Source organism: Magallana gigas, chromosome 1 (genome assembly GCF_963853765.1).
Source record: "Magallana gigas chromosome 1, xbMagGiga1.1, whole genome shotgun sequence".
In the NCBI taxonomy this organism is placed as follows: Eukaryota; Metazoa; Mollusca; class Bivalvia; order Ostreida; family Ostreidae; genus Magallana; species Magallana gigas.
The window spans coordinates 47,794,619-47,817,972 of record NC_088853.1 but is presented as its reverse complement, the minus strand read 5'-3'; the positions used below and the strand labels follow the sequence as shown (position 1 = coordinate 47,817,972).

Genomic DNA, 23,354 nt, shown 5'->3' with positions numbered 1-23,354 from the left:
TCTTTTTTCATATTCTATTTGTTTTAAATAAACATATAGATATTGTTGAATTTAAATAAATAAACTTCATTCTTGAGGAATTGTGGGCTTATTTGGGGAGTTATTTTTTCAATCTTTTGAAAAATCAAACTCATCCTCCAACACCAACAGCCTTCGCCATCGTCACAATCTACGACGTTTTATAATCAAAATTTAAAAATAATATTTTTAATCCAAAGGATGAAAAGCGCAAACAAGACAATTTATGACGTCTTTTCTTAGTTAAGGTCATAAAACTCACGAACACTGTCTGAGTTTATTTATTTATTTTCGCCGCTTTTTCTAAAATTCAGCATATTAGTAGATTAAACGAACCGTGATGTGGATCACGAAGTTGGTGTTTATTGAAAATATCACTGGACGCGCCAGTAACTTTGGGTATTCATGTCCGGACAAATTTGTTATGGCCCAGTGCCACCCACGCTCGATGGGTCTCCGGTATATAGGGTAGATTCTGGACGTGATCATCCAAAGAAAGAATTCGGGAACCTACAGTCATGAGAGCACGGCATCTTCTGTGCGTGCTCCTTTTCGGGGTTAGCATTGCAACAGTTCAACCGAGAAGTACGCCAAAAATTGAAGGTAAAAATATTTTTTTCCGGTAATTCAAAGAATTATTAAAGCAAAATTAAAATTGCAATCAAAGTACTGAAGAACTGACGGGAGTTGATTTTATCGATTATTATTTATTTTAAAATCAACGATATATTATTTTGCATGGCAAGTAGTTTCCTATATGTATTTGAATTATGCACATTTTTTTAAAATATGAATTATTCTCCGACAAGAATTTCGCGAAAACCCCATATGAATCATGTTGTGTAATATTCAAAGAATTAATTCCATCAAACTACGTATTAGTAATCGATATTTCAAAGAAATAGTATGGATCCAAGCATTATTGAACTCTAGTCTCATTCAACCAGACGCTCGGCTGTCTCCGTTAATCTACGATAAGAAAGAGAGACTCTCTGCTTGTCGGAGATTTACGGATATATTGCACTCTGGCGTAGGAATACATACAATGTACGACTACAAAAAATATCTAGATTGATCGTACCATTTAAAATTTGACTATTTACAAGGCATCTGTAAATAAGTTTCCTTGAAAAACAATGTTTTAGAAAACTTTAAATCGAATTTATCGATTAATATTATTATCAAGGACTAAATGTTATCAGCGGTGTTAGTTTGTGCTTAGGCCCAAACACTATTTCACTTTCGGTTTGCCTGAGTAACTGCATAGGAGAGTTGATTTAAAAAATCAAATCCCAAAAATTAATTTTTAAAGCTTCATATTGTTTAAATTGCGAACTGAGAAAACGACGGAGGACAGAGAACTTCTTAAATTAAAAAAAACCAGAAACACAAAAACAATGTTCACTTTATGTTAAATTTTAAACTTAAATTTAAATCTTAAATTTGCATTAATAATATATTTAGAAGTTGCATTTTTGAATCTGAAAATATTGATTGCATACAAAGTCTCTTTCTCTTTTTTCTTATATTACTTACTCTCTCTCTCTCTCTCTCTCTCTCTCTCTCTCTCTCTCTCTCTCTCTCTCTCTCTCTCTCTCTCTCTCTCTCTCCGGAGGATTTCAATCGATAAAACGATAGCACGGTAAAGAGAAAACAGAAATTTTTCTGAGCTGCTATACGTACGTTTCAAAGTGTTTACTATATAAACTTTATAGTATCAAATTGAAAACCCGTGACAATTTCCAATTAAATGTTCCTCTTTGTTAATAAGACATACCCCTTGGGGAGAAATGGAGATATTTTGATTAGACACCATCGTCGTCTCTTTCAATTTGCGGTTCAATAATCACGTGACGTTTTATTTTTCGAAAGTCCGCTCATACAAATCAATTAGTGTGAACGTGTATTTGGATTTCTTTCGTTTAAAATCAGAGATGGGCTAATAGATAAAAATGTAAAGAAATTGGTAACACTAAGAGGTAAAAAAAAAACTCTTTGAAGTTGAATTCAATAAGAAAACAGATGACTTTATAGAACTTGATTTAATCATAAAACCTTTTAATTCAACGAGTTTTCAAGTTGGTAATTGGTATTGTTTGCAAAAAATAAATCATTTTTTAATTTTTCTTCAATAATAATACACGTATTGAGACTCTATAACTTAAGAGAGATGTGTTTGTTTTCGGAACGCAATTCTCAATTTTATAGCCATTCTTTCTTTCTCTTCTTTTTCCCCTCTCCATTTCTCTTATATTTTTCTCCATTTTCTCGTGCATTCATCTTCCCCTTTTCTTTCTCTTTCTCATCTCTCTATCTGTCTTTTTCTCTCACATGGTTCTCTCCCATGTCTCTCTCTCTCTCTCTCTCTCTCTCTCTCTCTCTCTCTCTCTCTCTCTCTCTCTCTCTCTCTCATTTCCTTTCCCCGTGTTTCTTTATATATATATTTCTCCTTCTAGTTTTTTCCCTTTTTTTCTTTTTTACTATAAACTCTTCCTTTTGTAGACGTTCGGTTGCGAGATCTCCTTAACGCGCTCGACAAATACGTCACAAATCAGAAAGACTTACAGTCACGTGGGTCCAATGGAGCAGAAGATCCTTTGGAGAAGGTGAGAAGAAGGTTCACTACACCTTTGGGAAAGTTTTACATACAAGCGCAAACCTTTATATTAATTTCTTAATGATATATGGAGTTTAAGCAGGCGTTCGACTTAGACTTCAATTTCTTGGGGGAAATCAACTTTTAAAATGTATTGCTATTTATAAAAGCAAAAAGTCCCCGTCGTTTTAGACCTGTGTGTTCGTAGGCTGAATCTATACTAATAGCACTACAGAGATAGGTATCCCATTTTGGTGTTATATAAACTGTGCCAAAATGGGTTAAAATCGCCTGTTGTGACGAATACAGTTTTACTTGATAAATACTGGTAGGACAATAATATTCGTCTAAATATTTTTTCCCATTGTAAACAATTCTAATGATTTTTCATCATAATTTGACAGGGTCGCCCATTTTTGGATTTTTTTGGGGTTGTCTTTTTACACCCATCTTCTTACTCGCTTATAGAACAACACATGATTGGAAGTTCTATGTGAATGGCTTCACGAGAGCATGCTTTATGGAGGTCTTTTTCCTCCTTGTTGAATCATTAAATATAAGGGGCATTCACTAAGTACAAGTTGGGTATGTAGATGTTTTATTTGTAACTTTCTGATACACACAGGACATTTTGAGTACAGAGGATGAGAACGACGCAGAGAGACAGACGGTCATTGTGGGGGACAAAGAGTTGAAGGTAGGTACACGTGTCTATAAATCTCACAGGCGTCTGAATCTCAATTCTCTCCAGTTCCATGTTCCAACCCCCCCCCCCCCAAAAAAAAACCAAAAAAAAAAACCCCAAAAAAACAAAAAAAACAAATTCTCAGTAAACAGACAAATTTATAGCAAAAAAAAAGAAGGACAACATCACTGCAAATAATGGACTTCCTGGTGACCTCTGAAATTTTATCCACACGAATGGTAGCAATGGTCGACCACCTAAGTCATTGAATGTGTTTTAGCTATCTTGACGGGACTAGGTAAATCCAGAAGTCTGGAGGGCGATTGTGCGCGGGATTGTGTCAATTGACTGACCCGTATGGTCACAAAGCTTATAGTGTCTGCTGTTTGATTCAATTCATCTTTACAAGAAATGATTAGAATATGTATACATGTAGGTTTTGTTACACCTGACTAAATTTTGACCCGTGTCTGTTCGGGTTTATCTCATATATAATTCAGTGCCTAACGATTTGACCATCAAAAAAGAAATGATTAAAAAATCAAAGGCCAGAAAAGCCTGAGGGGCGATGCGTCATTAAACTGGTTCAAAGTTTTCTAAGTTAAAAAGTATTTGATAAAGAATTATAAACAAAATACAAGAAATTATGAAAGATCGAGAGCTGTTATTCGTTATTAATATTTTGTTGTTTATTTGTAAGATAACGTTTTTAAAACTTACAAAACTGTGCATCTTTTGAATCGTTTGATAAATAAATAAAAATACAGACAGTGCCGCCATTGAATTTCTATTTAATGTAAGTTTTATAAAAAAAATAAAAATACTGCATACTTTTCTTCAACATTTGCACAAACAGTTCTAGAATAATAACTTAAAAAAAAATCCTTCTTCAACAAATACGATGCTATGATAAAAGCTCATATCGTTTAAACCATCGTTTTTGTTTCAGATTATGCTGGTATATATAAATATATGTCCCTATCACTTTAATCCGTAATTGTGAGATAATTTTTAGCGATCAAAAGTTTAATCAAAATCGAGATCAGATCAAGGCTTTCTACGTCAAATGTGTTTGTAATATTAATTCTTCATTTTAAAAAAATCTTGAATTGAATCGAAATACACATGATTGGAATTTTTATATTCTTGCTAGTGGAGTATACTACCAGCAAAAACACAACTTATCTTTAAAAATGAAGTTAAAAAATTTCATTCAATCAGAGTTGTTATCTATTTTACAGTGTCGATGTTACTGACCACCCCCTCCCATTCCCCCGACCCCCCCCCCCCTTTCCCCATCCCCCCCCCCCAAAAAAAAATGAATTTGACTCTATTTTATTGACAACAGATAACAGTGTCAACAGTTAGAGAAGCGTTAATAAAGGCATTGACATGAATAACAATTCTTTCAGCCCAACAACGTCCATGTCAACGAACAACAAGCAAATGATGACGACAAAGACAGACACCCCCGACCCCCGGTAAATCCACCCGTTGTAGGGGTCAAAAAGGTGAGATCCGATTGGTCCTCATTAAATCATTGCTGCTTTTGATTGGTCGTGATTTGCGTGTTTTATATACTCAATTTTGCTTAAAGTTGTTGATTCAATTTTGTTCACATTGGAAAATTTGCTATTTTTAACTCAGTTTTCCAGTTTTCATACTCTAAATATATTATATTTGGCGTGTACGATATTTGGCGGAAAATAGTTTATGAACGTTTTGCATGGATTTCAATTAGCGTATTCCTAAATGTAACTATTCTTATACATAATATGCATTGCATTTAGCGATGTACTTGATTCAGTGGAAGCCGCGTACCGCCAAAACCACAGGGGCCAAGCCCGTTTTATCATTCATTTGACTGTAACCCGTCTTAACATAATTTCAATGTAACAATAATCTTTATTTATGGTTACATTGAAATTAATGTTAAAACGGGCTTTGTCCCTGTGTCAAAATGCGCTAAATAGAATACACAGCCAATTGTAGGACGTTTACTATAATTATTGTTTTGTTTTTTTTTGGTACCGTTTTTTTTTTATATTGGATTTCAAAGGGTTTTCCTGTGTTGAAATGCTGAACTTTGGATCTTACGACTGCTGAAATATTACTAAATTCAACTGCATTTTGAGATAAAATTTTAAAACTGAATTGGTCACTCTGTTACAATTTTATCACCTCACCACTTCCTTATGTTTTCATACTCTTTGTTAAATTTGTTAATTTATTGTTGCATTTGAAAAAAATGTTAAAGTTTCGTACTATTACCCACTTTTGACGGCGTTCGAATTCTTTGCCACTTATTTCTTTCTGAATTTCACTGGTCAATATTCAAATTCGAATATTCCCATAAAGTCACATTAGAGATCTGCTGCTTTGATAGATGAAGATGTATTAATCTTAATATAAGTTCATTCGAGTGTTCACTGGCTCAAACAATTTGTTTTTTTTTTTAATTTACAGGCTATTCAAGCAAGAAATTTCGGAATTTCGTCAAGTTTTCTTTGGGAAAATGGCGTGATCCCATATGAGATCGACGCAAATTCTTTCGGTTAGTCTTCTTTACTCATTCATTTCTATGCATTTTACATTTTTTACTATAGGATGGGATATATATATACCTTATCTCATTGGGGCATGTTTCTACCCTTTATCTTGATTCTAATTATTTCAAAGTGAAGAATTCACTTATCCCCGGGTGAACAATTTAAAATTTATTCAACATCGCACAATGTTTTTATGTCTTTTGTTAAATTCCATAATCACATGTTGAGCTTGAGAATAATTTATTCCTATCTAGTAACTGATTTGCGCATGGTTAGAGAAACATACAATCTGGCGGCCGCCATATTTTGTGGCTGATACCAATTAGATAATTATCTGGCGGTTTCCGGGGCCGCCAAACAAATAAATTGTGACCGCCAAAAAAATTGGGGAGTATTTTTATTTTTAAATGCGTATGCGCTTGATGTGATCTTGATATTGGAAACCTCTACAAAGAGAAATCCTCGATATTATATTGTTCAAAGTACAACTGGCTATTAACGGTCCAAAGCATATTACATACAGACCATACACACAATAGAATAATCTAATTATAATCTTTAATGTATAAATCAATTATAACTACATGTATATGATCATATTTTGTGGTAGCCGCCATTTTTTCTGCAATGCTGGCTACCTTCATACTTGTATGAAGCACAAAGAAAGCATTTCATTATTTACGTAACTCGCATTTTAGGGACCCGACTCGGCCAAGCCACCACACTTATAGAAAACATGGTGGCACATATTGCACAAACCACGTGTGTCAGGTGGAGACTCAAAACTGCCGATGATGCGTACTTTGTGAAAATCACAGGCGATCAGAATGGGTGATTAGAATATATTCTCTCTCTCTCTCTCTCTCTCTCTCTCTCTCTCTCTCTCTCTCTCTCTCTCTCTCTCTCTCTCTCTCTCTCTCTCTCTCTCTCTCCTTTTCTTCTCTCTCTCAACTTAATTTGTTTTCATTTAAATATTTGATAGAGAATTTAAATTGAACGTTTTGCACGATGTATTTCAGGTGTTGGTCCTACGTCGGCAATGTTAAATTCTCTGGAGGTCAAGGACTCAATCTCGGTCAAGGTTGCTTAGATGTGAGTACTGCACTCTTTATATTGGGAGTTATCAGAAACCAGTAAAACGTAATAAAAAGAGAATATCCCTCAATGATTTGTCGACTGCCGATTTTACAAAGTAAATGATACTTACTTGTAATTACAATTTAGCGGGAGAGTTACTCGCAGTTTCGCCATTGTCGCATCAATGTCTCGTTTTTAAGTAAATAAATTATTAAATGTTAAAAAAACATCAGGATAAAAACTTAGCCTTATTGTAAATATTTATAAAATAGATAAACATATACTGGTTATAAAGACTGTCTCGTAAAAAAGTCTTAGAGAAAAAAATAAAATAGGAAAACTTGTCATACGAACTTATGCATTGCAAAAATAAGGATTGAATTTTAAGAAAACGAATTTTCAATTTGGTCTCATGTTGTTTTATGCTTATTTTTTTTTTTTAATTTTCAACTCGTAGGAATACGTAGTTCTACACGAATTGCACCATGCTATGGGAGGTCTTCATGAACAGCAGAGAAACAGGAGGAAATACTTCGTGAAGATCAACTGGGAGAATATACAGAGTGCTTACAACGACCAGTACGCTCTCAGTGCCCAGACAAAGAACAACGAGGTGTACGACTACGCCTCCATTCTGCAGTACCACTTGACGGTAAAGAAGCTCTCTCGGGCTTTAGTTTATATACATGTACAAAACAAAGACTTCCCTTTGACGATGTCATGTTTTATCATGGGCAACATCATCATGTTGGGAGTCGAAATGATGTGCCTTTCGAAAAAAATACCATGTTACGTCATAAAGATTGTGAAAAAGAAAAGTTTCTCCCATTTTGCTTCGTATCACAGGAGTCGGCGGCAATTTCATCAATTTGTTCCCTCACTGTTATAATTTTGCCTAATTTTTAAATTCATTTACAACAAATTGAAAAAAATTGCCGACTACTGTGTTCGAGTAGTTTTTTTTTCAGCTGTTAACTGCTGATTGAATGGCTTTATCTCATAGACTTATGATAATAATAATGATATATAATTTTGTACCATAAATATTTCAGGCTTTTACATCAAATGGCAAGAACACAATGACAATACCAGACCAGGACTTGGAGTATCTCATTTCCAACTTCAAGAGCGGGTTTTCCTTTTACGACATGGCGGAAGTCAACCAGGTTTATAGCTGTCCTTCCGGTAAGGATATCTCGGTGATTTTACAATGAAAAACTATCAAAGTTTTCTGAAGATGTAAATCGAACTCAACTTTAAAAACTAATAGAAAAGAAAAATGATAATTGAGAGATGTGTATAGTATACACGTATACGATTTTAATGATTTTGGGATGTCGAGGTTTTCAACCCATCATGCAGTTTCATTTAATGCCGTAACCATCTCTTCAACAGTCGCCTGTTGAATAGGTTGAGGTCCTGTCAAGATTATATTAAACTTAGTTACCCAATTAGGCTAACTGGAAGTGACAGATTCCTAAAGTCAAGACTATTTGGCTTAAGCTTAAGCGCTTATGCGAGATTTCTTTTCATGTGCGTCCTATAGTCTGTCCCGTGATATTTATGCAGCACATTTGGACGATTTTTAATAAAAATACACATACCTGTGAAAGAAGTGCAATTAAAATCGATAAAAGGGAATTTCCAAGTCATCCTCATTGACACATTATCATTTTTCACTCGAAAAATTCACTGTAACGAAAACAGATTTCTTACGGAGATTTATAATGGGAAATGTTTGCATCTTAAGTCACTCGGAATATCTCGCGCAATTTTTTAACGTTATCATCCGGGCTTGCTGCAATACAAAATCCCCGTAGACATCACATTTTTAGCCATGTTTTAAAATCTGATATGCTAAAGGGGGCGTTTCGACTGAGAAATCTTGGAAAATTTTCGTACTTTTGATTGAACATCATTTGAACCCTAAGGTATTTATGAATATTAAGTAATGAGGCAAAATGTGATTCGAGGATATCTTAGGACAGAGTATTGTTCCCTTTTTCCAACCAAAACGTGAAAAAAATGTCGACGACATATGTCAGAAAGTATCATATGACATTAGGAAAGGGTGAAAATCATATGTTTGCTTTTGTTCTTTTTAGCATCGTGCACAGTTTCCTGTCAAAATGAGGGTTTCCGAATGCAAGCTGTGGACAAAACCACGTGTGAATGCCAGTGTCCCTCGGGTCTCAAGGGCACAACGTGTGAGGAACTCGACACAGACGCAGGTCAGTGAATTATTGTTAATATAATCAAAGTATTGAAAGTACTTGATGGAGCGGACTTCAGTAGGATTCTTTGATGTCAATTGTTATGGTATCAGGTTATATTAGGGCGTTCGGCATGTGGGACCGCACTTTATCTATGACGTCATCAAATAGATTAAATGATGAAGTGTTGACTAAAATATGGGAAAGCTTATTTTGTAAAACAAAAATTGTATTTTTTATTGTTTTAGATTGTGGAAAAATCATTAATCTCTCCAATGGTGGATCAGAAGAAATCAAAATGACGTCATATACCCAAGGAAAAACATGCACGTGGCTGGTCAAGGTAAATATTACAGAGGTTGGAGCATGATTTTTTTTTGAGGATTTATCATTATAGCATTGAATCATGATTTTTTGAAAGATACAGTCGCATACAAATTGAGTAACGCACGCTATTGCAATTATGAATATCAAGGATTAATTCCTTATTTGGAACTAATTTTTTCTCTAATTCTTAGGGGGAGTCTGATTCCATTATCAAAGCAACTGTGACGTCAGTCGACCTGCCATTCAGCTCACAGAACGACTGCTACCATTGGTTAGAATTCAGAGACTATCTGATTGGAGACGAGGGAAAAGAGTAATTTAAATGAATTATTATCTAATCCGATTCTCATAGTAATATGTTTGAATATTGTTGAAAATATCATATATTTATTTTTTTATAGTTCTATTTTGTCAAAATTTGTCATATTTTCTATTCAACAGATTGTGTGGACAGTCTACAACAACTAAAACATACACACAGGCTAACATTGGGAAGGCGTCGCCATTTATGATTCGATTCAACAGTCAAAAAACTCAAACACCAGGAACTGGCTTCACCGTAAAAGTGGAAGCCATGAAATCAGGTAACCAGTCAATTTGCTCCTGGTTTATTTGACACTGAATACTTGAAATGGGTATGCAGAGAAGTTATGTTTCTACTGTATTGAATCTAAAGTGTTTAATTTGCGTGATTTTTAGAACAATGTGGATAAAATGATAATAAATTTAAAATATATAGCGATAATGAAATTCTATGTAAATTAGGTTTTACCGAATTTTTTTTTTGTTCAGGATGTATGACTTTTCCCTCTAAAACAAAAGCTCTCTTTGTTTTGTTGGTTCAAATGAATTGTATTTTATTTTTGTTTGCATGGTTTACGCTATCTCCATATAAGACATGTGCTCTCTGCACCCATAGATGCAGATTGTGTACTTGGTTTAGTAGTGTTTAAATGTTATATCTGAGTTCTCCCCGTAAAAAACAATCTTTCTCTATACTTATTGCTTTGTAATATGTAATGTGTACAGAAATTGTATTTTTTTTGTTTACAGGATATATGACTGTGACATACAGAAATGTATGTTTTAAGTTTTGTTTATAGAAATCAGGCACGAAGCATCGGGGTGGTGGAGGGGGTTAAAAAATTGAATTAATATGGAGTTGCAAGTTTATTTGTTTACAAGTGTTAAATCTCTTCGTTTACAAGATGTATGAGTTCCCCCTGTAAAACAGGCTCTCTTTCTGTACTGCTGTGTTTGTACTGTAATGTGTTTACAGTTATTATGATTCTGTCTTTACAGGATGTATCAGTTCTCCCTGTAAAACAGGATCTCTCTGTACCGAGGGGAGCGGTGACGGATCGTACACCTGCTCCTGTCAAAATGGCCTCTCGGGCAAAAACTGCGACGAGTTCAGAGGTAAGACTCTGGTTTCATATCGTACATGTAATCCAACAATTTTTTTTTTTAAATATAAGGTGTTGGTGGTAGTAACATATATCGTTATCGCATGATCTAGTTAAAATAGTGAACCAAACAATATTTTTATGACTTGAACTTACTTAAAAGTACCTACAATATTTTCTCGTGAATAGAAAGAAATTTTCAGTGCAAATTCTATATGCAGTTGATTTTTTTTTCAGCGCCATCTTACAACCTGTGTGACCACGAGGATGATTTCGGCACGTGTTTGTTTGACCGGGACCCTTCCTCCGATATTGGTTGGAACTTCAATACGGTAAAAAGAGTTCAGAGTTCAAACAAACCTGTTTAAACCGAAACCTTAGTAGCCCGTTACAGCGTCCATTCTGACACAATAATTCTGACAATATTCTATTTGAGAAGACATTACCTAACCATATATTGGATTAGGGTCTTTGCACTTTGAAAAAGATCTTCTAATTAGCTTTTTTCCTTATTATATCTTTATATGGTTTGAGGGGGTGGGAAAATAATGAAGACTGCCTTTAATTGTTTAGCTAGTTAACAATGATTTTTTTTATGAATATAAGTTAAGCAGAATTCAATAATTAAGTATAAAGCTACTAACAGAGGCACAACAGTTGATACACTCTCGTTTATTTGGTCACCCTACAGAGGCTGTGTGACTGGCGGGGCTGTGGGTCAGGAGTTCTAACCAGGGGGACCGGATACCAGTTCCTCACCCTCACACCCTACTACGACGGGGTACCCTGGAATTATGGGTCGAAAGCAGCCATTAAAACGTCTGCACAATTAACTGGTATGTGTATTATGTATAAGTTTTGTGACAGGTTATTGAATGAATGCAAAATGGCGTTTACTAGTGCTCATTATTGGTATAATATTTCTAAATATTTTTCTCGGTAGTTTGTTCATTTTTTTAAGCAATATTATATCTTTTTTTACTTGATTAATTTTTCTGGGTGCAATTTTTGCTTTCTGATTCTAGAATTGTTACATTTATTTTTTGCGAATTCTAAAAGACGTCAAAAAGGGAAAATCTTAAACACTTTTTTGAAATGAATTGTATGCCCGTAATATGGAAATATTTTTTTTTGACAAAAAGGAGCATTTGTGTGTAGTGTTATTTGTTTGTCGTTATTAATCAGTGCAATGAACTGAATCAATCATTTGAAGCATACCTAATCAGTTACAGTATTAATATTTCAGCTGTTGACCGCTGTCTATCGTTCGACTACTCCCTCGGTAATTATGAACAAGGCAGTTTTTTAACCGAGATCAACGTGTATGTGGAAGGAACCGGAAAGACTAAAACTAACGTCAAGAACCTGAAAACGACCACGGATTATACCTGGAAGACGGAAACTGTGTCCATTTCAGCTGTTGACAACTTAGTGGTAATGATGTATACTGATCTGTATCGATCACATGTCATCAAAACATTTCAAAACATTTCTTAAAAGCATTACCAGAGCAGAATATTTTTTTTAATTTCTCAAATATTCTGTTTTATCTCTGGCAATCGAAGGCGTCGTCAATCTATTGTTTTTGACCTAGTATGCCAATACTAAACTTTGCACGTATCGCAATAATTTATCCGTTTTATCAGTATTTACCAAACGCTTGCCATAACTACAAATATACCTCTAGCTAAATGCTTTGATTGATGGTTGTTTAAATTTTATTTAATATTCATTTAGTTTTCGTTGCGGAGTGCATAAAAACAAAAATGACGTTAAAAAAATAAAACGAAAACCGATTATGACATTATAAAAAAAAAGGAAATGAAAAATCAGAGAAAACAAATTTTATTTCCTTTTTTTTTATAATGTCTAATTTTTGATATTTTTTATCCGCGAAAATTGATGCCAACGAATAATTTATGCACCCACAATGCAACTTGTCCAAATGAATCTAAAGTATCAGTATATCCCCATCAATATTATATAAATAATGTAAAGTGTATGTGACCCATTGACAGATCTACATAGAAGGAAAAATTGGACCTCAGCTGATCGGAGTGGACAATATATCCCTCCGCCCAGGACTCTGTAAGTAGTCCATATATATATATATATATATATATATATATATATATATATATATATATATATATATATATATATATATGTGTATATATATATATATATATATATATATATATATATATATATATATATATATATATATATATATATATATATATATATATATACTGATGTGTTTTTACAATCTATGGCTTCAAACATTCGGTCACTGATTAACTAAGGGCTATATTTAAAGTGATGTTTGAAACCACTCTTAACCTTGATTTTAAATTAATAATTTCGTTAAATTTCAATCGCCGTTTTCAAATTATCTAATACATTTAGAAGAATTTAAAAATCTTATAATATCACTGCTATTGAGAGATGCACGTTTTAGTTTGAACATTTAATTTGAAATTATTTAAGGATTGAATGCAATATTTTTTCTATAAAAAAGCGTAAACTGTCCCAAACCATTTTATATCCTATAAAACTAAAAGATATTGCATTCATTGCTTATAATTTAATTTTTTGCTATAACGTCAGGCGGATTAATACATTTTTTTACGTTAGTCTTACTATGACGTAGGCAACATTCTTTATACAATATAAAATAATCCTTTAGCCAATCAGAAAGCGCGTTACAACCAGAATTAAATTCTTTTTTTGTCAGTTTGTGAATGCATCAAAATATTTGAAATTATTTTTGAAACATTTAAGGCACAAACACCCCCTGTAATCCTAACCCATGTCTGAATAGTGGAACCTGTGACGAATCAAGCCCGCCGACCGGATCTAAGTACGTCTGTACTTGTCCTACAGGATTCTCTGGAGACCGTTGCGAAAGTAAGTCAGAATCTTTTTTGTTTTACCTTAAGTGACGCAACGTCATTGGATAAAACGCGTCACGTGATTACCGTCTCTTTAGACGACAAATCACAAAATGTAGACGACAACATGGCGGACGCAACATAATTTACATTGCAATCTTTTGGTTTTGCTTTTCCTTTTGTGGACGTAATCAACGCGACAAATTTCTTATACAACCAGTTAACAAACCTAATAAGTACTCTTGCTGTGGATACACGTTAATAGACACGTTTTAATAAAAATTTAAATAATTTGTACCAATATCAGAATTTATCTTGAAAAATAAGTGGACGTAGAAGTATGTGTCCAAGAGTTCCTATTATACTCTGTCTTAAGGATTTTCATAGAACCTGCTCGATTGGTATCGATGAAATCCACTGATTAAAAAAGACAGACTATTGAATTGATATTTATAAAAATGGTGCTGGAACTTTAAAAATATATCAATACAATTACAAACGCGTAATAAATTGTATTTATATAAAACGTTCTCCGTTTCAGCCTCAGTTACAACAAACCCTTGTGACAGCAACACATGTCAGAACGGTGCAACCTGTGTTGCGGACGCAACCAAAACAGACGGATACAGGTGTGACTGTGCAACAGGATTCACGGGAGATAAATGTGAAAGTGAGTTATTACAGCAAAGATTTAGTGCCACCGTGATACAAGTAGCAACTCAACGCCATTCTAACCAGCGATCTGGGTGGTCAATAAGTTGCCCATCAGATCAATATAAATTTTGAGATCTGATTTGTTTACCTAAAACTGATTTATTAAAGAAAATCCCTGTATCTCTTACCTAGTCAATTTTGGTATCTTTAAACAAAGCTTTTTAGTGACATTAACATGCACATTGTCATCCAATCCTCTTTATATTAAGTTTATTGAGATAACATATACTGTAGATTCCTTATTATATGCGAGTATTTAATTCCGCGATTCAACGATTTTCCATCAAATCGCGAGTGCATAAAATCACGAAAACCGAAATTTTATCATATTTCATGTAGTTCATTAAAATTAAAAGTGAGATTTTAGATTTCGCGAGACGGGCTTCTCGTATCTTAAAAAAACAAATCTCTACTTTATTTCTTTATTGAAAAAATGAATTATTAGTAACAACAGATTTTGTCAGGCGGCCCAATGTGCGACGTCGAAACTTTCCAGTCTTTATGTTGTTTCTAAACTCTAAACATCGTTGACGATAGCATTAAATAATATGTTTTATTTCCGAAAATGTCCTTAAAAATTAGTTTCTTTGAACATGTACTCTGAGTGCACATTCAATATAAAATTTTTTTTTATTTTTTTATAAAAGTTTTCTAAGTACAATTAAACGATCTGCTGATACCAAACTTGCCCTGCATGACTTGTTCTACAACGTCCGTCTTACCAAAATTTGTCGTCCAGCATTTTGGCGTCCATTTCTTTCGGTCGGGATTTCTTTTTTTTCAATGTTGTCAGATATCTAATTCACAAATGCATTTCTAAGCGATTTTAAATTTTTAATTTTATTTACTTCAAAAGCCGCTTATGATTTATTTCAAGTTCTTTACAAAATTTTGTCAGTTACCGACGCGCCGCCTTAGACGCTGACGTCGTCCTTTTATTACGATTTTGACTTCAACCTCTCACAAAAGGTTCTTGTTATAGCTAAAACATTTTCTGGGTAAATAATATAAAGGATAACTGCACTTAGCGCCGGGTTTTGGGCCCTTTTCGGTCGCTTCTGTTGCGTTTATTTCTTAACTTAGTATCACTTTTGTTAAATTTTTTAAAGAGTCTACAGTAGTCAATTTCCAACTTTAATTAAGAATTTAGACTGTGATACAATAAGCTCATTCTATGCTTTTCTCCTTTTCATTCCAATTCATTAATTTGATTTTAACTTTTCGTTTTTGACATTGCATTGCATGTCGAATTTCAGATCTTGTATTACTACATTTCACTAATTTAAACTCAAACAGTAATTGATTTCAAAACCCTCACTGTTAATTACAGCCCCAGTGCCTACCAACCCCTGTGACAGCAACACTTGTCAGAACGGTGCAACCTGTGTTGCGGACGCAACCAAAACAGACGGGTACAGGTGTGATTGTGCAACAGGATTCACGGGAGATAAATGTGAAAGTGAGTTATAACAGCAAAGATTTAGTGCAACCGTAATACAAGTAGCAAAAAAATCGTAATAAAACGACGACATCAGCGTTTTGGCAGCGCAGCAGTAACTGATAAAATTTCATTTTAACCTCGAAATAAATCATTTGCGGCTCTTGAAGTAAATAAAATTAACAAAATCGCATCGAAATGCATTTGTGAATTAGTAGTGACTGTCTAACAACATTGGAAAAAAAAGAAAAAATCCCGACTGAAAGAAATGGACGCCAAAATGCTAAACAAAATTTTATCAGTTACCGCTGGGCCGCCAAAACGCTGACGTCGTCGTTTTATTACAATTTTAAACTTCAACTTGTTACAAAATGCTCTATAAAGTCTTTAAAAGTTTCGTTATTTTTTATTTTGTTTTTTAACAAATGTAAATGTATTTCTTATTTGATTTTTTTTCATTCGAAAGTATTTTTCCTCGCAATTTCCATTTCATTATGTTGATTTTAACTTTTCGTTTTTGACATTGCGCAGCATGTCGAATTTACGATCTAGTATAATTGCATTTCACTTTAAAGTCAAACAATATTTGATTTCAAAACATAATTTGAATGCAAATTACTTGAACCCTTTGTGGCACAAGTTTCATCAACCTGTGTCTTTGATAAACTGAATAACACCACTTGTCAACGCTATTTTGGGCAACCCTCGCATTGCTTATATGAAGAGTCACTTATCGAGGTGCAAAAATTATTTCACATATATACTTCTCGATAGCACACAGTTGTCGCCGTAACCCACTGCATTTGTACAGTGGACATAAATGAACATAATAAGCAAAAACCTTCATTGTTTATTACAGCCACAGTGCCTACCAACGCTTGTGATGGCAACACTTGTCAGAACGGTGCAACCTGTGTTGCGGACGCAACCAAAACTGATGGATACAGGTGTGACTGTGCAACAGGATTCACGGGAGATAAATGCGATGGTTAGTACAAAACATTACCCGTGCATAACATACATGTATGAATAAATGTTACATGTTAAAGTTAAAGTTAATGCCAAAGTTAACAAGAGACTCACTGAAGGAAAGCGGTTGTTGTTTTCCTCCCAAAATTCAAAGAAGCAATTTCTTGGAATAGGGTATAAAGAATTGAAATAATTTACAATCTCTTATGCACTGTGCTTTGTGCACTTCCTTGCCTTTGAGATTGGTAGAAAATACATGCTGTGAAATTTTTTTAAAAGGTTAAAATGCTGTTAGGCGCAAGGGGGATAATTTCTGATCATCTTTTTAACGTACGAATTAATGTAGAATTAAATTACCACTGCATATGAGACATCATTAATGAAAAGTTCACATTTTTTAAATCCCCCAGTGTCTACCAACCCCTGTGACAGCAACACTTGTCAGAATGGTGCAACCTGTGTTGCGGACGCAACCAAAACTGACGGATACAGGTGTGACTGTGCAACAGGATTCACGGGAGATAAATGTGACAGTAAGTTGTTTTTAGCAGAGTGCTACAGTTAAACAATCACTTAACGGCACTCAGTTCAAAAGTTTTGATATACAAGTACTCAGAAATTGATAAATAATAGTTTTCTTTTTAAAACCAATCATTGTAGGGTAAAACTATATATCTAGACGATTATTCTAAATCTTCGTGGTCGCATAACCACTGTATATAAAACACCAATAACGAAAAGTTCACATTTTTCTTAAAGCCCCAGTGCCTACCAACCCCTGTGACAGCAACACTTGTCAGAACGGTGCAACCTGTGTTGCGGACGCAACCAAAACTGACGGATACAGGTGTGACTGTGCGACAGGATTCACAGGAGATAAATGTGACAGTAAGTTTTTTTTAGCAGAGTGCTACAGTTAAACAAAGTAATGAATTAACGGCATTCAGTTCAAAAGTTTTGATATACAAGTACTCAGAAATTGATAAATAATAAATAATAAAACATTGTAGGGTAAAATATATATACCAACGATTATTCTAAATCTTCGTGGTCGCATAACCACTGTATATAAAACATCATTAACGAAAAGTTTACATTTTTTTAAATCCCCAGTGCCTACCAACCCCTGTGACAGCAACACTTGTCAAAACGGTGCAACCTGTGTTGCGGACGCAACCAAAACAGACCGGTACAGGTGTGACTGTGCAACAGGATTCACGGGAGATAAATGTGACGGTAAGTGGAAAAAATATCACCTGAACGTATAACCTTAAAGTAGCAAATGTTGCAGAAATTAAGCAGAAAAATTAATTCTTAATTCATTTTTTAACAAAGTTAAAAAAAATGTAACCAAAAAATGTAACAAAATATAACGCCATGCTCAGTTGAATTAATCTATAAACTGTTTCTAGAAACATGAAAGGTTGAGAATCGTAAAAATGTATATAAATTTTAGATGTAGCTATGTAAGATATAGTAAAGAAAATATATAATGCAACCAAGTCTGTCGTTTTGTCAGAACAGTGTCCATTTTTTCTAGCTTAGATCTAGAAGGATACACAAATTTCCATAAACTAACATTACTATAGTATGCTGGTAATTAGCAGTTGAGATTCAGTAACAATATTGGATAAAAACTCCATCTTTCAGCAGTGATTTATTATTTGATCTGAATATTGAACGGTTAAAAAGCTCCACCTGAGGAGTTAAGTTGCATAAGTAAAAAAAAAAAAGTACAGCATTGCCGAGAATATTTTTTTTTAACCAGCGCTCCTCTTTTCTGTTTACATAATGTTACTAAACACTCCCTTTTTAAATGAACAGTCTGAGTGGTAAACAAATAAACCATCAGATTGTTCTTAAATTTTAAGATATAATTAAAGTTACCTATCAACTATTACTTAGTAAAGACCAATTCATTATATTTTAACTTATAAATGTGTGTATTTCCCTATATAATGTATTTTTATATCGAACACTTCTTCTAAAGGGATAAATACAGTCTTAAAATGCCTTAAAAAGACCATCGACGATCCTTATTAAATACCAAAAACAAAATAACTACAAACATATGTTTTCTACAATCTGTAGTAACTGTCAACCCGTGTGACAACAATGACTGTCAGAATTTCGCCTCCTGTGTTGCGGACGCCACGGACTCTAAAGGTTACCGATGTCTCTGTACATCAGGATTCACTGGGGAAAAGTGTGAAAGTAAGTGTAAAAAAAATCCAAAATACGTTTGAAAAAAAAAAACCCATTTCATTGAGTCTGAAGTGATGTAGGAAATTAAGAGCTCAATTTAAATGATGATTACACTGTTTTTAAAACTCTGCATTACTAGACTTTTGTGCATGTTGCCGATTAAAATTGACAATGGCCAAAGAGAACATGCAAAAATTAAATTGATAAACGTGGATGTTGATAGTGATGTAACTGTTTTTTTGTAGTTCAAGATTACTGTTATGATTTCCCGTGCAAGAACGGTGGAACGTGTACATCCGGGACAGCTACCTATTTCTGTCAATGCACGAGCGATTACACGGGACCAACATGTGACACATCCGTCACCATAGACTACTGTAACCCGTCTCCCTGTTTAAATGGCGCCTCCTGTACTTCCTATGACTTCGGCTATTACTGCGATTGTCCATCAGGCTTTTCAGGGGATAAGTGTGAGATTCCCGTAACGAATAATTTCTGCGACTCGTCTCCATGCAATAATGGTGGAACATGTCATACAGATGATTTTGGCTCTTACTGTATCTGCCCCATGGACTTCTCGGGAGATTTGTGCGAGATCGCGATAACGGACCACTGCTCCTCATATCCCTGTGTAAATGGCGGAACTTGTATGTCCTATGATACAGACTTCTACTGCGCATGTCCGGAAGGCTACACAGGACAAACATGTGAAAGTATGTACAATGTAGTTGTTACCTTAAATAAGTTTGTTTCACAATGAGGTCGGATGGTCAACAACTTATACCAATCAGATCTATCTTAATTTTTAAATATGATTTTTAAGCTGACACACCTAATATGATTATATTTGGTAAAGGAACCCATCGTCCTTTATACAGATGTTACATTTGATTATAAAATCACGTTACAGAATTCTTGGCTATTACAAACCAATTGTTCAGAATTCTGTGATTTTTAAACTTTTAATTTAACAAAGAACTTTATAGCTCTTTTTTACAAGGAGATTAATATGGTCTGTAATTGACTATGACTATCCAGACCTTTCAAAAATTGTAAATACCTTTTCGACATTTTGTTTAAAAAAAAGTGGATCGTAAGATTTGTGAAAGAGCTTTGCTTCGTCTATATGTAATGAAAAATAATAATGATTGAAATGTTAAATTGTTTATTTATGCAGTCCCCTTTAATGATGCCTGTCTAAGCGACCCTTGCCAAAATGGCGGAAGTTGTATAAACACACCAGGGGATGTAAACCCGTACTTATGTGATTGTCAGCAAGGTTTCCTTGGACAGAATTGTGAAGGTATTCTTAGAATGTTTTTATGATCTTTCTCTTTACCAAAGTCAACCAAGATATATTAAGAGACATAGTATGCGCATGACTTCTGTTTTTTCCATGACCGTGGATTTCGTGATATTTCGCCTACCTGAAAATGTACACGTCCAACTCAACATAAGACTCGAATTTGCCATAATATTCTCAATTTTATTATATTTTAATGATAAAATATTCCACATCATATCCACACAGCATTTATGTTGCAAGGAGATTCCATATCAAAGTTTTTCATAGATACAGCTTATGAATTCTTGGCTGGTTTGTTTGACTGTTACCATTCTTGTTTTAAGGTTTCTCCTGTGACTTTGAGAGATGGAGAGAACCTAGCTGTTTCATGAGGACGAAGAGAGTGCGTGGATGGTCAAGGAGAAATGTAAGAAAATTTTACAACCGCTGGATGACTGTTAAAGCTCTTCTGGACAGACTTTGTCGTAATGCCATAGTGCTATGTTGCCACTGTTGATTTAAAATTTGTAACGCACTCCCTTTTCAACTCGAACCAAACGATAAAAGCAGTCTTACTCATATTTTAAATATACTTTGCCGCTTCGAAACTTAGGTTCGACTTCTCACATGACTTCTCGCATGCATCGTATCCGGTAGTTAGCATAAAAACAAATAGACCATAAATAAAACCAAAACAAAAGTTTTTTTCAATTCTCACTACACAATCAACTAAATGGGGTTTTATCCGGAATACTGACTGGGTTTTTTTTTAATTAATCTGATGTTAAAAATATTTGATAAATGTAACCGACTTTTTAAAAAATTGTTTTACATGGCGGTATGGTCTTACAATTAATACACTGTCGCAAAATGGCAGCTCTTCCCAAATGTACATGGCATAAATTTAAAACGAAGAGAAGAAAATTAGGGTTGTTAATTCTCTACGATAGAGTATACCATATCTAACTGTAATTTATTGGATCAAGAGTGGCGCGTTATCTTTTTGCGGAAAGATGTCGCTGAACCGGAAATCGTGGTTAGATTTCATAGTGTCAATGTTTAAAACTCAAAGACAACTTTTCCTCGTTTTTTTTTCTGGCAGAGTTAGGAAAAGCTACCTTAAATGTATCAACATCGCCGTATTTTAAAACTTTGTACAGAGTAGAGTCGCTTCCAATCAGTTTTGTTGGACAGCTTATATCAAGGTTAACACATCATTGAATTTTGTGAAGCTAAACTCAAATCTCGACAGATAATACATATCAAAATGTACAAAAAGGGGATGCGTGTTGTTATGGACGCCTAATTGATATAGTCAATGATAATGTTTTCTTTGCTTGTCGGAAAGACCGCAGATGTTGCGAGTGTGATTGTAGTGCTTTGCATAAATAGTTGCTTCATAGGTTAAAACAAGACATATAATAATTTTTCATCATTTATTTTTATCACAGAGAAGGACGCCCTCGTGGGGGACGGGTCCCAGCAGTGCCTACAGCGGCCGTTACTTTTTCTACTTCGAGGCATCAGGACAAAGAAGAAATAAACAATTCAACGTTTTCAGCAATATTCCATTTCAAAGTAAGTTTCAGCACACAAGCGATTTTGCGCTTAAACAGAAATATCCACTAATTTCTTCAACTTTTTTTTTATTTAAAAATGCATTTTATGTTTGTGTAGTAGTATTCATTTATATATATCACGGGCTTTTAAAATAAAAGTAAAATTTTGGATGATTATTTGAAGAAAAAAAACTTAAATATTGTAATAAAGTAGTAAATGTGCCCGCAAAATTTGATTTATCCAATTTCACTACATAAGATCAAATTTGATGATCAATAATGTAATTTTTGTTATGGAGGAAACTTTAGTTCACTGTAACATCATCTTTGTTTACAGACGGCACCCACTGCCTGAGTCTCCAGTATCACATGTGGGGCAGCAACAACAGTATGGGCAGCTTCCTGGTGCTCACGTACTCACCCGGCCTCGGCTTCACACAAGAGTTCAGGGTCACTGGTAACCAAGGAAACCAGTGGAATTTTCTGGAACTCGACCTCAATCTGGACGAATCAACCAAGGTACGGGTCAAAGGAATACGTTTTGCAATGCAATTAATCTAAGAAATTTTCCATACTTTACTAATTCGTAATTCCGTTGGTATAGTGTAAACAAGATAATTTTAGTAAATATGAAACAAATGATTGTGTATACTAGGTTCATGGGGATGTAAATCGTGGTTAAGGGTTACCCTCGAAAGCCTCGTACAATTGGCTTCCCACGAACAATGATGATTCCACAGAATATTAGGTTACCGGTCTATAAAAAAGCACAAAGATAGCAAAAATTCTTACATTAATATAAACCTGCCCATAGTGAAAAAATAAAATGAAAATAATGAAAAACCACAACCACGGAGAAATTCTATAAATTTGCTTCACTCCTAGTCCGCCTTGGATTTTATCTTATACCTATCTAATAAACCTTACACCTAGCTCCTGTGCTAACTATTTCGTCATATCTACATACTTCTCAATTTTCATTTTAGGTTGTCATCCGGGCCATTCGGGGACGTTCATATAAAAGTGATATAGCCATCGATGACGTCACACTCATGCCGTACCCTTGCAATGGTACAACAACCTCAACAACTACCATGCCACTTCCGGCTTAGCAGAATAACAGAGGACGAAGTTCATTATTTTATTGTAAACGAATTGTTTTATTTAGCTTATCGGGAAATGTTTTAACTTTATTGTAATTTTTAGAGTAGTATTTCAATTATCTTTTTCCATAATATTATTTTTCATCAGATTTATGCAGTTTTCTATGTTTGTTGAAAAAAAAAAACATTCCGCATAACACATTTTTAAGAAATGAAACTGATTTGTAAAAAAAAAAATTGTATGACTATTTCATGTGATTATTTTATGTTTCTGTTCACTTTCAAGTGACACAATTGTGGCAATAATTACTCGATG

At 34.2% G+C, this 23,354-nt stretch overlaps 1 protein-coding gene across 5 annotated transcripts; it reads left to right on the top strand.

Moving 5' to 3' along the window:
- Positions 1-465: 465 nt before the first annotated feature.
- On the top strand, positions 466-23,330 carry LOC105323998 (neurogenic locus notch homolog protein 1). 5 transcript variants are annotated; one of them, XM_066069017.1, is made up of 32 exons: positions 466-621; positions 2,521-2,624; positions 3,240-3,311; positions 4,712-4,810; positions 5,766-5,853; positions 6,547-6,679; positions 6,868-6,940; positions 7,383-7,577; positions 7,978-8,110; positions 9,031-9,156; positions 9,387-9,481; positions 9,657-9,778; positions 9,907-10,049; positions 10,768-10,884; positions 11,109-11,203; positions 11,563-11,707; positions 12,118-12,305; positions 12,890-12,959; positions 13,656-13,781; positions 14,307-14,435; positions 15,810-15,938; positions 16,777-16,905; positions 17,297-17,419; positions 17,652-17,774; positions 18,000-18,122; positions 18,978-19,100; positions 19,337-19,804; positions 20,269-20,394; positions 20,721-20,803; positions 21,828-21,954; positions 22,273-22,454; positions 22,922-23,330. In XM_066069017.1, exons 1-32 carry the CDS (start codon positions 537-539, stop codon positions 23,045-23,047), a joined length of 4,200 nt encoding a protein of 1,399 aa, XP_065925089.1. In that variant the 5' UTR covers positions 466-536; the 3' UTR covers positions 23,048-23,330. The 5 variants fall into 5 exon arrangements, with proteins under 5 accessions (XP_065925089.1, XP_034320304.2, XP_065925097.1 ...); XM_034464413.2 differs by having other exon boundaries at positions 17,646-17,774; positions 22,922-23,329; XM_066069025.1 differs by lacking the exon at positions 15,810-15,938 and having other exon boundaries at positions 17,646-17,774.
- The last annotated feature ends 24 nt before the right edge of the window (positions 23,331-23,354 follow it).

What these genes read in the sequence shown, in the direction of transcription:
- LOC105323998 (XM_034464413.2), top strand. Translation starts at nt 537, where the DNA reads ATGAGAGCACGGCATCTTCTGTGCGTGCTCCTTTTCGGGGTTAGCATT. An exon ending in CTCTGGAGACCGTTGCGAAA is followed by an intron (nt 13,782 to 14,306) that starts GTAAGTCAGAAT and finishes TCTCCGTTTCAG; the next exon opens with CCTCAGTTACAACAAACCCT. An exon ending in CACGGGAGATAAATGTGACA is followed by an intron (nt 17,420 to 17,645) that starts GTAAGTTGTTTT and finishes TTTTTCTTAAAG; the next exon opens with CCCCAGTGCCTACCAACCCC.